The sequence below is a fragment of the Pristiophorus japonicus genome, chromosome 15, assembly GCF_044704955.1.
Source record: "Pristiophorus japonicus isolate sPriJap1 chromosome 15, sPriJap1.hap1, whole genome shotgun sequence".
Taxonomy (NCBI): domain Eukaryota; kingdom Metazoa; phylum Chordata; class Chondrichthyes; family Pristiophoridae; genus Pristiophorus; species Pristiophorus japonicus.
This window is the reverse complement of record NC_091991.1, coordinates 152,273,142-152,288,395: the sequence shown is the minus strand read 5'-3', so window position 1 is coordinate 152,288,395 and position 15,254 is coordinate 152,273,142. Positions and strand designations below refer to the sequence as shown.

The 15,254-nt window shown below is 45.9% G+C and overlaps 1 protein-coding gene across 1 annotated transcript in view; it reads right to left on the bottom strand.

Moving 5' to 3' along the window:
- The window catches only part of caskin1 (CASK interacting protein 1), a 711,174-nt gene that overhangs the window by 65,977 nt on the left and 629,943 nt on the right, over positions 1–15,254 (bottom strand). Inside the window, exon 13 of the mRNA XM_070856774.1 lies at positions 11,831–11,934. Within this exon, the coding sequence (XP_070712875.1) occupies positions 11,831–11,934 (104 nt within the window). The remainder of the gene's footprint in view (positions 1–11,830; positions 11,935–15,254) is intronic.

Below are 15,254 nucleotides of genomic sequence, written 5' to 3'. Positions count from 1 at the left end.
TTAAATACTATCTGGGATGGGTAATAAATACTATCTGGGAGGAGTAATAAATACTACTTGCGATAGGTAATAAATACTACCTGGACTGGGTAATAAATACTACCGTGACTGGATAATAAATACTACCTGGACTGGGTAATAAATACTACCCGGGATGGGTAATAAATACTACCTGAGAGGGGTAACCTGGACTGGGTAATAAATACTACCTGAGAGGGGTAACCTGGACTGGGTAATAAATACTACTTGGGATGGTTAATAAATACTACCTGGACTGGGTAATAAATATTACCTGAGAAGGGTAATAAATATTACCTGGAATGGGTAATAAATATTACCTGGAATGGGTAAAAAATACTACCTGGGATGGGTAAAAAATACTACCTGGGATGGGTAATAAATCTTAATTTGTCAACTGTAGCTCAGTGGGTAGCACATTCACCTGAGTCAGAAGGTTATGGTTCATGACCCACTCTAGGGCCCCAAGTTTCCACATGATTTGCTCCTGATTTTTTAGGAGCAACTGGTGTAGAACGGAGTATCTTAGAAATCGGAATTCTCGTCATTTAGTTTGCTCCAGTTCTAGTCAGTTAGAACAGTTTCACTTTGGAACAGAATTTTTTTTTCAAAAGGGGGCGTGTCCGGCCACTTACGCCTGTTTTCAAAGTTTCGTCAGTGAAAACTTGCTCCAAACTAACTTAGAATGGAGTAAGTGAAGATTTTTGTATGCTCGAAAAAACCTTGTCTATACTTTAGAAAATCAGGCGAAGGTTACAAATCAGGTGTAAGGAATGGGGGAGGGGGGGGTTTAAAGAGAAGTTTACAAACATTAAACACTTCAGTTTACAAATAAAGAGCCATCATCAATAATAAATGATAAATACATCAATAAATCAACCAATAAATTAATCAAAAAAAATTAATAAGAAATAATTTTTTAAAAAAATCAATAAATAAAACATTTTCTACTTACCGACTGCAGCACCGGGAGCCCTCCAACAGCGTGCTGGGATACCCCCCCCCAGTGTGTCTCTGTCAGTGTCTCTATCTCTCTGTCTGTGAGTGTCTCTCATTCTCTGTCTGTCAGTGTCTGTGTTTCTGACAGCGAGGGGAGGGGGAGGAGGGGGGTAGAGGGAGAGAGGGGGGGAGCAGAGGAAGGGAAAGGGGAGGGATGGGGGCGAAGGGGGAGGGGGGGAGTAGGGGAGAAGGGGAGGGGGGAGAAGGGGATAAAGGGGAGAAGGGGGGAAGGAGATGGGGGGTAAGGAGATGGGGGGAAGGAGATGGGGGGGGGAAGGAGAAGGGGGGGAAGAAGGGGGGGAAGGAGAAGGGGGGAGGAGAAGGGGGGGAGTAAGGAGAAGGAGGGGGGAGAAAGGAGAAGGAGGGGGGAGAAAGGAGAAGGAGGGGGGAGAAAGGAGAAGGAGGGGGGAGAAAGGAGAAGGAGGGGGGAGAAAGGAGAAGGAGGGGGTTGAAAGGAGAAGGAGGGGGGTGAAAGGAGAAGGAGGGGGGTGAAAGGAGAAGGGGGTTGGGGAGAAAGGAAAAGGGGGAGGGAGGATGAACGGGCCGGGCCCGAGACTTCGGGCAGGGCCCGTCCCCAGCACCAGATTTACAGATAGGTGGTGTTGGGTCGGGTCGGGGGTTGGTGGGAGGGAGGTTGGTTCGGTTCGGGTCGGGGAGAGGGAGAGGGAGGGAAAGGGAGGTCAGGTCGGGGGGAGGGAGGTCAGGTCGGATCCAGTCCGGGGAGGGGGGGGAGTGGGAGTCGGGTCGGATCCAGTCCGGGGGGGGGAAAGCGGGAGTCGGGTTGGGTCCGTTCCGGGGGCGGGGGGAAGCGGGAATCGGGTCGGGTCCGGGGGGGGAAGCGGGAGTCGAGTCGGGTCGGGAGGAAGCAGGAGCTGGCCGTGGGAGGAGCCTTATTCACGCAGACCCAGTGAGGCCATTGGGCCAGGGCTAGGGGCTGCGTGCTTCGGGCCCCTCCCACACAGTTTCGGACGCCTGGAGCTTCTGCACTTGCACGCCCACTGTAGCACGCATGTGCAGAGGTCCCGGCACTGTTTTCAACGCAGGGACCTGGCTCCGCCTCCTACAGCTCCTGCTGCGCTGCGCCGAGGGCCAGAGGATCTGCAGGAAGGTGGAGAATCTGGAGATTTTTTTTAGGCGCACTTTGTGGCACGAAAAACGGGCGTCCAGGTCGGGTCTGCGCCGTTCTAGGCGCGGCTCAAAACTTGGGCCCTAGGAACTTGAGTACAAACATTCTGTGCTGACACTCTTAATGGAGTGCTGCACTGTCAGAAGTGCCGTCTTTCAGATGAGACATTAAACCGAGGCCCCATCTGCTCTCTCAGGTGCATGCAAAAGATCCCATGGCACTATTTTGAAGAAGGGCAGGGGAGTTATCCCAGGTGTCCTGGCCAATATTTATCCCTCAATCAACGTAACAAAAACAGATTACCTGCTCATTATCACATTTCTGTTTGTGAGAGCTTGCTGTGTGCAAATTGACTGCTGTGTTTCCCACATGACAACAGTGACTACATTCATTGGCTATAAAGTGCTTTGAGACATCCGGCATTCATGAAAAGCGCTATATAAATGCAAGTCTTTCTTTTTTTCTTAATTGGATGGATAATAAATACTTTCTGGGATGTATAATAATAACAAGCTGAGATGGATAATAATTGCTACCTGTGATTGGTAATAAATACTACCTGAACTGCGTAATAAATATTACCTGGGATGGGGATTAAATACTATGTCTGATTGGTAATAAATACTATCTGGGATGGGTGATAAATGCTACCTGGACTGGGTAATAAATACTATCTGGGATGGGTAATAAATTCTACCTGGACTGGAAAATAAATACAAACCTGGGATGCATAACAATTTACTACCTGAACTGCGTAATAAATACGACCTGGGATGGGTAATAAATGCTATCTGGACTGGAAAATAAATACTACCTGGTATGGGTAATAAATGCTACCTGAGGTGGATAATAAATACAAATCTGGGATGGGTAAGAAACACTACCTGGATAGTACTACCGCACCATCTCCAACGTCCTTGAACATGTTATCACTTCCCAAACCGTGCCCATCTTTCCTGCAACTCCATGTATGATTCCCTCCAATCTGGCTTCCACGCCTGCCACAGTATCGAAATGGCTCTCAACAAAGTCACAAATGACATCCTTTGTGACTGTGACAAAGGCAAACTATCCTTCCTCGTCCTTCTTGATTTGTCTGCAGCTTTTAACATGGTTGACCACTCTAAACCTCGCCAACGCCTCTGCACCGTCGTCCAGTTGGGTCTGACTGCACTCGCCTGGTTCAATTCTTATCTATCTAATCATAGCCAGAGAATCACCTGCAACAGCTTCTCTTCCTGCCCCCACTTCGTTACTTCTGGTGTCCCCCAAGAATCTATCCTTGGCTCCCTCCTATTTGTCATCTACATGTTGCCCCTTGGCGACATCATCTGAAAACACAGCGTCAGCTTCCACATGTACGCTAATGACACCCAGCTCTACCTCACTACCACTTCTCTCGACTCCTCCACGATCTCTAAATTGTCTGACTGCATGTCTGACATCCAGTTCTGGTTGAGCAGGAATTTTTTCCAATTGAATATTGGGAAGACCGAAGCTATTGTTTTAGGTCCCTGCCACAAACTCTAGCCACTGACTCCATCCCTCTCCCCAACTTCTGCCTGAGGCAGAACCACATTGTTCACAACCTTGGTGTCATATTTGACACTGAAATGAGCTTTCGACTATATTTCTGCAGCATAATTAAGACCGCTTATTTCCACCTCCGTAACATCGTCCGTGTCCGTCCTTGCGTCAGTTTATCCGCTGCTGAAGCTCTCATACATGCCTTTGTTACCTCTGGATTTGACTATCCAATGCACTCCTGGCTAGCCTCCTACATTTTATCCCACATAAATTAGAGTTCCAAAACTCAGCTGCCCGTGTCCTAACTTGCACCAAGTTCCGTTCACCCATCATGGTCTGGAGTAAAAATAAAACGGGGAAGGTGGCTCAACCGTGGCTAACAAGGGAAATTAAGGATAATATTAAATCCAAGGAAGAGGCATATAAATTGGTCAGAAAAAACAGCAAACCTGAGGACTGGGAGAAATTTAGAATTCAGCAGAGGAGGATAAAGAGTTTAATTAGGAGGGGGAAAATAGAGTATGAGAGGAAGCTTGCTGGGAACATAAAAACTGACTGCTAAAGCTTCTATAGATATATGAAGAGAAAAAGATTAGTGAAAACAAACGTAGGTCCCTTGCCATCAGAATCAGGTGAATTTATAATGGGGAACAAAGAAATGGCAGACCAATTGAACAAATACTTTGGTTCTGTCTTCACGAAGGAAGACACAAATAACCTTCCGGAAATACTAGGAGACCGAGGATCTAGCGAGAAGGAGGAACTGAAGGAAATCCTTATTAGTCAGGAAATTGTGTTAGGGAAATTGATGGGACTGAAGGCCGATAAATCCCCAGGGCCTGATAGTCTGCATCCAGAGTACTTAAGGAAGTGGCCCTAGAAGTAGTGGATGCATTGGTGATCATTTTCCTGCTCTGGATCAGTTTCTATGGACTGGAGGGTAGCTAATGTAACACCACTTTTTAAGAAAGGAGGGAGAGAGAAAATGGGTAATTATAGACTGGTTAGCCTGACATCAGTAGTGGGGAAAATGTTGGAATCAATCATTAAGGATGAAATAGCAGTGCATTTGGAAAGCAGTGACAGGATCGGTCCAAGTCAGCATGGATTTATGAAAGGGAAATCATGCTTGACAAATCTTCTAGAATTTTTTGAGGATGTAACTAGTAGAGTGGACAAGGGAGAACCAGTGGATGTGGTGTATTTTGACTTGTGTTGACAAGGTCCCACACAAGAGATTGGTGTGCAAAATTAAAGCACATGATATTGGGGGTAATGTATTGACATGGATAGAGAACTGGTTGGCAGACAGAAAGCAGAGAGTTGTGATAAATGGGTCCTTTTCAGAATGGCAGGCTGTGACTAGTGGGGTGCCGCAGGGCTCAGCGCTGGGACCCCAGCTATTTACAATATACATCAATGATTTAGATGAAGGAATTGAGTGTAATATCACCAAGTGTGCAGATGACACTAAGCTAGGTGGCGGTGTGAGCTGTGAGGAGGATGCTAAGAGGCTGCATGGTGACTTGGACAGGTTAGGTGAGTGGGCAAATGCATGGCAGATGCAGTATAATGTGGATAAATGTGAGGTTATCCACTTTGGATATTATCTGAATGGCGGCAAATTAGGAAAAGGGGAGGTGCAACGAGACCTGGGTGTCATGGTACATCAGTCATTGAAAGTTGGCATGCAGGTACAGCAGGCGGCGAAGAAGGCAAATGGTATGTTGGCCTTCATAGCTAGGGGATTTGCGTATAGGAGCAGGGAGGTCTTACTGTAGTTGTAAAGGGCCTTAGTGAGGCCTCATCTGGAATATTGTGTTCAGTTTTGGTCTCCTAATCTGAGGACGGACGTTCTTGCTATTGAGGGAGTGCAGCGAAGATTCACCAGACTGATTCCCGGGATGGCAAGACTGACATATGAGGAGAGACTGGATCGACTGGGCCTGTATTCACTGGAGTTTTGAAGGATGAGAGGGGATCTCATAGAAACATATAAAATTCTGACGGGACTGGACAGGTTAGATGCAGGAAGAATGTTCCCGATATTGGGGAAGTCCAGAACCAGGGGACACAGTCTAAGGATAAGGGGTATGCCATTTAGGACCGAGGTGAGGAGAAACTTCTTCACTTTGAGAGTTGTTAACCTGTGGAATTCTCTACCGCAGAGAGTTGTTGAATATATCCAATGAACTGGCATCAAGAGGGAGTTAGATATGGCCCTTACGGTTAAAGAGATTAAGGGGTATGGAGAGAAAGCAGGAAAGGGTTACTGAGGGAATGATCAGCCATGATCTTATTGAATGGTGGTGCAGGCTCGAAGGGCCAAATGGCCTACTCCTGCACCTATGTTTCTGTGTTATGCCTGTGCTCACTGACCTACATAGGCTCCCGGTTAAGCAATGCCTTAATTTCAAATTTCGCATTCTTGTTTTCAAATCCCTCCATGGCCTCGCCCCTCCCTATCTCTGTAATCTCCTTCAGTCCCATAACCCCCCCAAGATATCTGCGCTCCTCTAATTCTGTCCTCTTGAGCATCCCTGATTATAATCGTTCAGCCATTGGTGGCCGTGCCTTCTGTTGCCTAGGCCCTAATGCCTGCCTAAATCTCCCTGCCTCTCTACCCTCTTTCACGATGCTCCTTAAAACCTACCTCTTTGACCAAGCTTTTGGTCACGTGCTCTAATTCCTCTTATGCGGCTCGGTGTCAAATTTTTTTGTCTCATAATACTCCTGTGAAGCACCTTGGAACATTTCATGACGTTAAAGGCGCTATATAAATACGTTGTTGTTGTTGTTGTGTAATAAATATTACCAGGGATGGGTAATAAATACTATCTGGGATGGGTCATAAATGCTACCTTGGATGGGGTAGAAATACTACCATGGCTGGGTAATAAACTCTACCTACGATGGGTAATAAATACTATCTGGGTTGGGTAATAAATGCTACCATACCAGTTTTGCCCACATCCCAAAAGTAAATGTGTTCACATGAAATTCCTGTGTTCATTGTTTAACAAAGCCTGTTTTACGCTGCTGTTACCTCTTTTCCATTTCCAACTTCCTTTTTTAAAATTGTATTCCCGCGATGCGGGGTTCGCTGACAAGACTAGTATTTATTGCCCATCTCTAGTTGCCCTGAGAAAGTGGTTGTTCTTGAACCACTTTGAAACAATTTGTTAGGCTACTTCAGAGGGCACTTAAAAGTCAGCTATGCTGGTGTAGGACTGGTATGAGATGTGAATTGGCTAGAATAGACTGGCAAATGACACTTAAAGGGTTGACGGTGGATAGGCAATGGCAAACATTTAAAGATCACATGGATGAACTTCAACAATTGTACATCCCAGTCTGGAGTAAAAATAAAACGGGGATGGTGGCTCAACCGTGGCTAACAAGGGAAATTAAGGAAAGTGTTAAATCCAAGGAAGAGGCATATAATTTGGCCAGAAAAAGCAGCAAACCTGAGGACTGGGAGAAATTTGGAATTCAGCAGAGGAGGAGAAAGGGTTTAATTAGGAGGGAGAAAATAGAGTATGAGAGGAAGCTTGCCGGGAACATAAAAACTGACTGCAAAAGCTTCCATCGGTATGTGAAGAGAAAAAGATTAGTGAAGACAAATGTAGGTCCCTTGCAGTCAGATTCAGGTGAATTTATAATGGGGAACAAAGAAATGGCAGACCAGTTGAACAAATATTTTGGTTCTGTCTTCATGAACGAAGACACAAATAACGTTCCGGACGTACTAGGGGACCGAGGGTCTAGTGAGAAGGGAGAACTGAAGGATATCCTTATTAGGCGGGAAATTGTGTTCGGGAAATTGATGGGATTGAAGGCCGATAAATCCCTGGGGCCTGATAATCTGTATCCCAGAGTACTTAAGGAAGTGGCCCTAGAAATAGTGGATGCATTGGTGATCATTTTCCAACAGCTTATCGACTCTAGATCAGTTCCTATGGACTGGAGGGTAGCTAATGTAAACCACTTTTAAAAAAAGGAGCGAGAGAGAAAATGGGTAATTATAGACTGGTTAGTTTGACAACAGTAGTGGGGAAAATGTTGGAATCAATTATTAAAGATGAAATAGCAGCGCATTTGAAAAGCAGTGACCGGATCGGTCCAAGTCAGCATGGATTTATGAAAGGGAAATCATGCTTGACAAATCTTCTAGAATTTTTTGAGACTGTGACTAATAGAATGGACAAGGGAGAACCAGTGGATGAGGTGTATTTGGACTTTCAAAAGGCTTTTGACAAGGCCCCAGACAAGAGATTGGTGTGCAAAATTAAAGCACATGGTATTGAGGTTAATGTATTGACATAGATAGAGAACTGGTTGGCAGACAGGAAGCAGAGAATCGGGATAAACGGTCCTTTTAAGAATGGTAGGCAGTGACTAGTGGGGTGCTGCAGGGCTCAGTGCTGGGAATAGAGTGTAATATCTCAAAGTTTGCAGATGACACTAAGCTGTGAGGTGTGAGGAGGATGCTAAGAGGCTGCAGGGTGACTTGGACAGGTTAGGTGAGTGAGTAAATGCATGGCAGATGCAGTATTATGTGGATAAATGTGAGGTTATCTATTTTGGTGGCAAAAACATGAAGGCAGAATATTATCTGAATGGCGGCAGATTAGGAAAAGGGGAGGTGCAACAAGACGTGGGTGTCATGGTATATCAGTCATTGAAAATTGGCATGCAGGTACAGCAGGCGGTGAAGGCGGCAAATGGTATGTTGGCCTTCATAACTAAGGATTTGAGTATAGGAACAGGAAGGTCTTACTGCAGTTGTACAGGGCTTTGGTGAGACCTCACCTGGAATATTGTGTTCAGTTTTGGTCTCCTAATCTGAGGAAGGACGTTCTTGCTATTTGAGGGACTGCAGCGAATGTTTACCAGAATGATTCCCGGGATGGCAGGACTGACATATGTGGATCGACTGGATCGACTGGGCCTTTATTCACTGGAGTTTAGAAGGATGAGAGGGGACCTCATAGAAACATATAAAATTCTGACGGGACTGGACAGGTTAGATGCAGGAAGAACGTTCCCGATGTTGGGGAAGTCCAGAACCAGGGGACATAGTCTAAGGATAAGGGGAAAGTCATTTAGGACTGAGATGAGGAGAAACTTCTTCACTCAGAGAGTTGTTAACCTGCGGAATTCCTTACCGCAGAGAGTTGTTGATGTCAGTTCATTGGATATATTCAAGAGAGAGTTAGATATGGCCCTTATGGCTGAAGGGATCAAGAGGTATGGAGAGAAAGCAGGAAAGGGGTACTGAGGTGAACGATCAGCCATGATCTTATTGAATGGTGGTGCAGGCTCGAAGGGCCAAATGGCCTATTCCTGCACCTATTTTCTATGTTTTTATGTTTCTATGAATCACATATTGGCCAGACCTGGTAAGGACAGAAGGTTTCCTTCCCTAAAGCGCATTTGTGAACCGGTTAGGTTTTTACGAGAATCCAACAGCTTCATGGTCACTTTTACCGATACCAGCTTTTTATTTTCCGATTTTGTAAAGTGATTTCAAAATTCTCTACCTGCCATCACGCAAGTGGAATTTGCATTCTCTGGATTACTGATCCAGTAACATAACCATTACACGAATGTACTCCAGACCACATCTTCATGTATTTGGAGTATTAACTGCGCCTCAGCAATTGTGAGGTGACACACGAGATCTGGCTGATATTGTTGAGACAGTGTGTGTGGATGCTGCTCTCTAACTGAACATTCTGCATCAGTACTTTGACAAGGGAAGCTATTTTAAGACTGCTACATGTTGGGGGACTGAAGCAGAGATGCTGCTTTTATAAGGGATCTGCTTATTTTAAGCCTTTGATTTCTTTACATATGGGATTTTTCTGTAAAGTCCTGTCATTATTCACAGTCCAATTATTTTATTTGCAGGTGGCGATTAAAACATTACTAAAAACTGGTGAATAGTGCTTATTTTCATTAATCATCAAGCATTTTGAGGGTTTTTATTCAATTAAAGGGGCTATAAAAGATGCAACTTGCTGAGGGATCTGTATATTTTAGATAGAAACACATGTCAATAATTGACTGTGATGATGCATATAATCTGATGATACTATGGGCTAGAAATTCTGTTTTGTCCCATTTGGGGCGAATACTTTTGAAAACTGAGTAAAGTATCGGCAGGCGATAATCCTTTTTTCGTCCCGGGAATTTCAGCTTTAGCGCTCCAAGGGGGAGGTGGAGTGCTAAATCAAGTGCTACAACTTCTCTTAGAGCGCTAAAGTATGAGAGAGGAGCCATAGTGGCAGATCGCTGAAGAATGTTCAGTGCAGTGCTGTCGGCATCAGAGGTTCCCTTCCCTCACTTAAAGGGAAGGGCCCATGATGCGTTGCAAGATTCTTCCTCTTATTTCTGTGGGGCCACATGACGTGCATGACTTCTATTACAGCCCCAAGCACTCTCAGAGAGTGGAGGACTGAGGAATCGCGCAGCAATCAGCCGTGAAAAACATTCCGCAGACACCAGACTGGTGTAAAGAATAAAGTTTGCCCTACTGGACCACAACTGCCTTTAAATATCACTCCCAAGCGGCCAGCCAAGGCGACAACATCTCCTGTTGCGGCCGTTGTTGAAGCCTGGCGATGCAGCGGGGGCGGGAGCGAATATCACATCAGGGGCGGTAACGGGGCGCTGCGCACCGGATGACATCTCGATCTACGGGACGCAAGATAGCGAGGCAGTAAGTGTTAGCGCCAGCGCAAAAGTGGCAGGGTAGTTCATGGCGGTCGGTGAATCCGCCGCACCTGGTTGCTAACCCCTTAGTGCCCCGTTACTGCCTGGGCGTTTCACATGTAAAAATTAAAGATACTGCTTTTCTCGGGTGAGTGCATTTTAAAAATTTGCAAATTTTAAACATTTACTAACATATGAAATGAGATCAGTTTCAAATCATGACATATTCTTAATGTGTACTGCAGGCATGATGCTAATGCGTCATCAACTGAAAGTTTCTGTTGGTTGCTTGTGGTAAGCATAGACTCCCCACCTATTGGATAATGAGACTGTAATTAATGGCTCGAAGCTTCAGACTATTAAGAAATCCTGTACGGATGACAACACATCAACTTGTTTATCAAAGGACAATTATCCATCAAATTATAATAAATCGTGCTTTGAGGGAATGGGGTTATTGTTCTCTTGATTTGTTTCCATCCCTATGTTGCTGAGTCCCCAACTCCCCTGTTACTTTGTATCCGACTCCTATGCTCTTGAACTCCCATTCTCCCGTGCTACCGAGTTCTTTATCTCGGTCTCGCTGCTTATAGAGAGGTACCGAGTAACACTGGGTGTCCCACCCACGACTGCTCACAGGAAGTAGTCAGTTCAGGCTGGCGTTAGTGGAACCTGGAGATGGCTGCCCCTCAAGAATATCACCAGCAGGTGACGGGACAGGATGGGGACAAGGTGAGATCAAAAAAGAGAGAGAGAAAGGAGAGAGTTTACCTTCATATGCATATTATTTAGAGGGTTTTCTGTCTTCCTCAACCTTGCAGGCACTGGAATATCATTCCACAGGTCCCAGTGGCCATCTGGTGCATCACCTAAGTGGCAGGCTATTTTACCGTGAAGGCCATCACAGCTGAGCTCAATGCTGCCCTCTCTTGGTGCAATACACACATGCACGCACATACAGACGTCATACAGGTGCCCTTGCTGAATTCTGCTCCCCTCTCCAGCAGAGGGAATTTGAGATCAGTTGTAGGAACCATATTGCCACCCTGGTCAGAGGGGCTAACTCAGCACAAAGCAGGGGACTTCACTGGTCTGTATTCGGGCAGTGCCTTTGTCATCCACAGTGCTTTTGCGAATCATAGTTCTGGTGAATTAATTGAAGCTCATGAAATGTTAGGGACCAAGGGGATGATTTCCTCACACCGAGTGGTCCAATGGCACAGACTCTCTCAATGGCACTCAGCAATTGAGAAACATTGTAAGGAATTAACGCAGGCTCTGAAATGACGCTCCATTGCAGCGTAGAAATGCCTAACACATTCGCGTGAAAGCCTTCGCTCCACGACTTTTAACTATCGCTCTGCATAGTCTCAGGGCCTCTGATCCTCCGTGGTGCAGCAGGCAGTTTACAAAGCAAGAGTATCAATGCGATGTGTGCAGTACCTTACTCCCATCGGGACCCGAGGCTGCAGCCGTGCTCCCTGCACTCTGACCACTCCCCGAACTCCGAGCGCTGGCCACACTTCCTGTGCTGCTGCGGTCGCCACCTACAGACATGAGCAGAGCAGGTATCAAGGCGTTGACTGACAGAAACATACAAGTTTATTACTGGAAGAAAACATTTGGTGCTTTAATGATGTTGTGAATGTTCCCTCTCCGTCGTTCCCCCCCACCCCCCTCCCCACCTCCATCCCTCAGACCAGCGATCACCAGTCTCCAACCTGTCAGTAATCTCTTTGGAACCCAATTTGTGGAACTGTCCTGGGAACAGGAGCATGCACGGATAGTAGAAATTACATGAAAGGGTGGGACGAAGCCAAGTTGTGGTGTCGTCATTGTACTGGGGCACTGTCCCATGGAATGCACCGGTGAACAGATGCAGTGTGCAAGGGAATGATTGGAAGCTAGACAAATTTTCCGTTAACTGGAGGCAAACCTGCAGGTTAAATGACTCTGTTAACCACAGGCACACCTGCAGGTTGAACGACTGGGGTCGGTGCTGTTGGAAGGAGTGGCGAAATGTGTCTGCTCACCACCACTTGCCTAGCATCTGTCGTCATGAGCAGGCTGGCCCCTCAGCTGTCAGTACGCGGTAATACGTGTTGCCATTCAGAAGTGATGAATGGCGACTTTGCTCATGGACTGTTCTCGCACTGTTGCTGCACATACTTTGCAGTCTAAACAGTGCAACTGGTGACAATGGGAGCCAACTTAATTGTGACACCACAACCACTGCAAACGGATCTTTAATATGAAAACAACATGGAGGGAACATCGGTTCTGTAAGATGCAGTTTAATACAACACTCCCTCTACACACCCCAAAGGCCAGCTGCACACAGAGGCTGAACAATAACAACTGGCATTTATATAGTGCCTTTAACGTAGTAAAACATCCCAAGGCGCTTCACAGGAGCGTTATCAAACAAAATTTGATACCGAGCCACATAAGGAGATATTAGGACAGGTGACCAAAAGCTTGGCCAAAGTGGTAGGTTTTAAGGAGCATCTTAAAGGAGGAGAGAGAGATAGGGAGCAATGTTGCCTCTAAGCTGTGCAGCTGTCTGCCAGTCCTGCGCAGCCTGGGACCGGCTTTCATGCGCGAAACTTTGAATGGGCCGTGCAGCCCATTAAAGGGACCGCGCACCCAAATCTAAAATTAGGGGGAACATTGGTGGAGAGGTGGAGAGGGGGGATTTCCAGAGCTTAGAGCCGAGATAGCTGAAGGCTCGGCCGGCAACGGTGGGAGCGATTAAAATCAAAGACAGCATCAGTTATTGTCGCTTCAGATTTACTTCTGGAAACACAAATAGACATTTCTAGGTGAGGCTTTTCATGCCTAGTTAATAATCCTGACATTATTTCAGCACTATTGGGTCTCCTGAGATCTTGTTACTGAAACAAAACAATTGCTCCAGGAATACATAGTCTAGTTCTTTGGTTAGTTTCCAAATGCTTCAGTCGTGTATTGATATGCAGGATTTCCCATGTTCAGTATCATCCTGTATCTCACTGGGAGATAGAATAATATAGCATGGCAGGAGGCCATTCGGCCCATTGTGCCTGTGCCGGCTCTTTGAAAGAGCTATCCAGTGAATCCCACTCCCCTGCCCTTTCCCCATAGACCTGCAACTTTTCCTCTTCAAGTATTTATCCAATTCCCTTTTGAAAGTTACTATTGAATCTGCTTCCATCACCCTTTTAGGCAGTGCATTCCAGATCATAACAACTCCTTGCGTAAAAAAAATTCTCATCTTCCCTCTGGTTCTTTTGGCGATTATTTTAAATTTCAGTCCCGTGATTACTTACCCTCCGGCCAGTGGAAACAGTTTCTTCGTATTTACTCCTATCAAAACCCCTCATCATTTTGAACACCACTATTACATTTCCCTTTAACCTTCTCTGCTCTTATGGGAATGATCCCAGCATCTCTAGACTCTTCACGTAATCAAAGTCCCAGAGAGCCAGTCAGTTCACAGCTTTCTGAGATGTATTTTAATTCAGTTAGCATTTCATAGAAGCAGAAAAGTTGGCAAAGAACAAAAGTGTATTAAAAAAAGTCAAAACATTTCCGGACCGTTTAAAGTCAACGTTTGACTTCAGCAGAGAGCTGCGATTTCTAGTGTTCCTCTCCCCAGACTGATGTGACCGACAACGAGAAGCTGCCTGCATCCCCAAGTGACTCCTTTCACTTTAAGGAATGTTGAAACTTCTGACTGGCCTGAGAACTTATCTGGAGGTGTTCAACCGTGGTGTATAACACACTGCAGGCAGAGCACAGAGCACCTGTTTTTTTCCCAATAATCACACAGTTGCAGTTTTGCAGATCAATATTATATAGTAAAAAAACTGCAGTTTTTAATATTAACAAAGAGGATCGGTGATAAAAATGTTGTCACTTTGTTGGAATGAAATCATTGTGTGAGTGAGTGTTGATGGTTGGATGTTGGAAGCCAACACTTTCAGTAACTTGCACATCCATAGATCAACAGGCAGTACTTACTTCCCCCATCAATGTGGACTAATTCAAAGTGTTACCGGTTTTGATTTACACCCATAAGACGATATTTGATTGACTTTGTTGTGATATGGGAGAGAGAGGATCAGGGGATTGAACCTTAAAGGTACGGTAGTGTAGATGGTTATGTTCTATAGGCATGTAAAAAGGAGAGAAGATTAGCGAAACAGGCTGAGGCAGGAGAAATTATAATGGGGAACAAGGAAATGGTAGAGAAATTAGACAAATACTTTGGGGCCGAAATTGCCCCTTTCCTTAAGGCCTGTTACCACTGCAAATCGATAGCCACGCTGTGGAGTTTTCGTGGAATGGCCGCTGCTAGCCCAATTGCCCTCCCGAGTTTTCCCGGCGGTGCCCCGATCTCCCCGCCCCGACCACTCCGAGACTGTTGATCGGTCTTAAGTGCGTCATCACCGTGTGCACGGCCGATCTACCCACTCTTGGGTGCCAGGCCACTGGCCCGGCCGAAACCCTCCCTGCTGGCCCATTGGACCTAACTTAAAGAATCGTAGAGCTCACAGCGGCTCTCCCCTTTAAGTGAAGGGGAGAGACGTGACGTGCTGCCAGTGTGATGATGTCATCAGAGCTACACTGATGAGTGACAGCAGCGGACACTCCGCCCGCCCCTCACTTCTGCCCCTATACTCACCGAACTTCCGCTGGCGTTCCGGATGCATGAAAAAAAAAACAACAAAGAGCCAAATGTCGCGCAAGAGTTGACCTGATCTGCAGCTGTGGGAAAAACCATCGAAGCGGGGTGGGAGCGCCCCTTTTCGGGTAGGGGGCAATTTCTACCACTTTGTGTCTGTCTTCACGCAAAAAACCTCCCAGAAATAGTAGAGAACCAAGG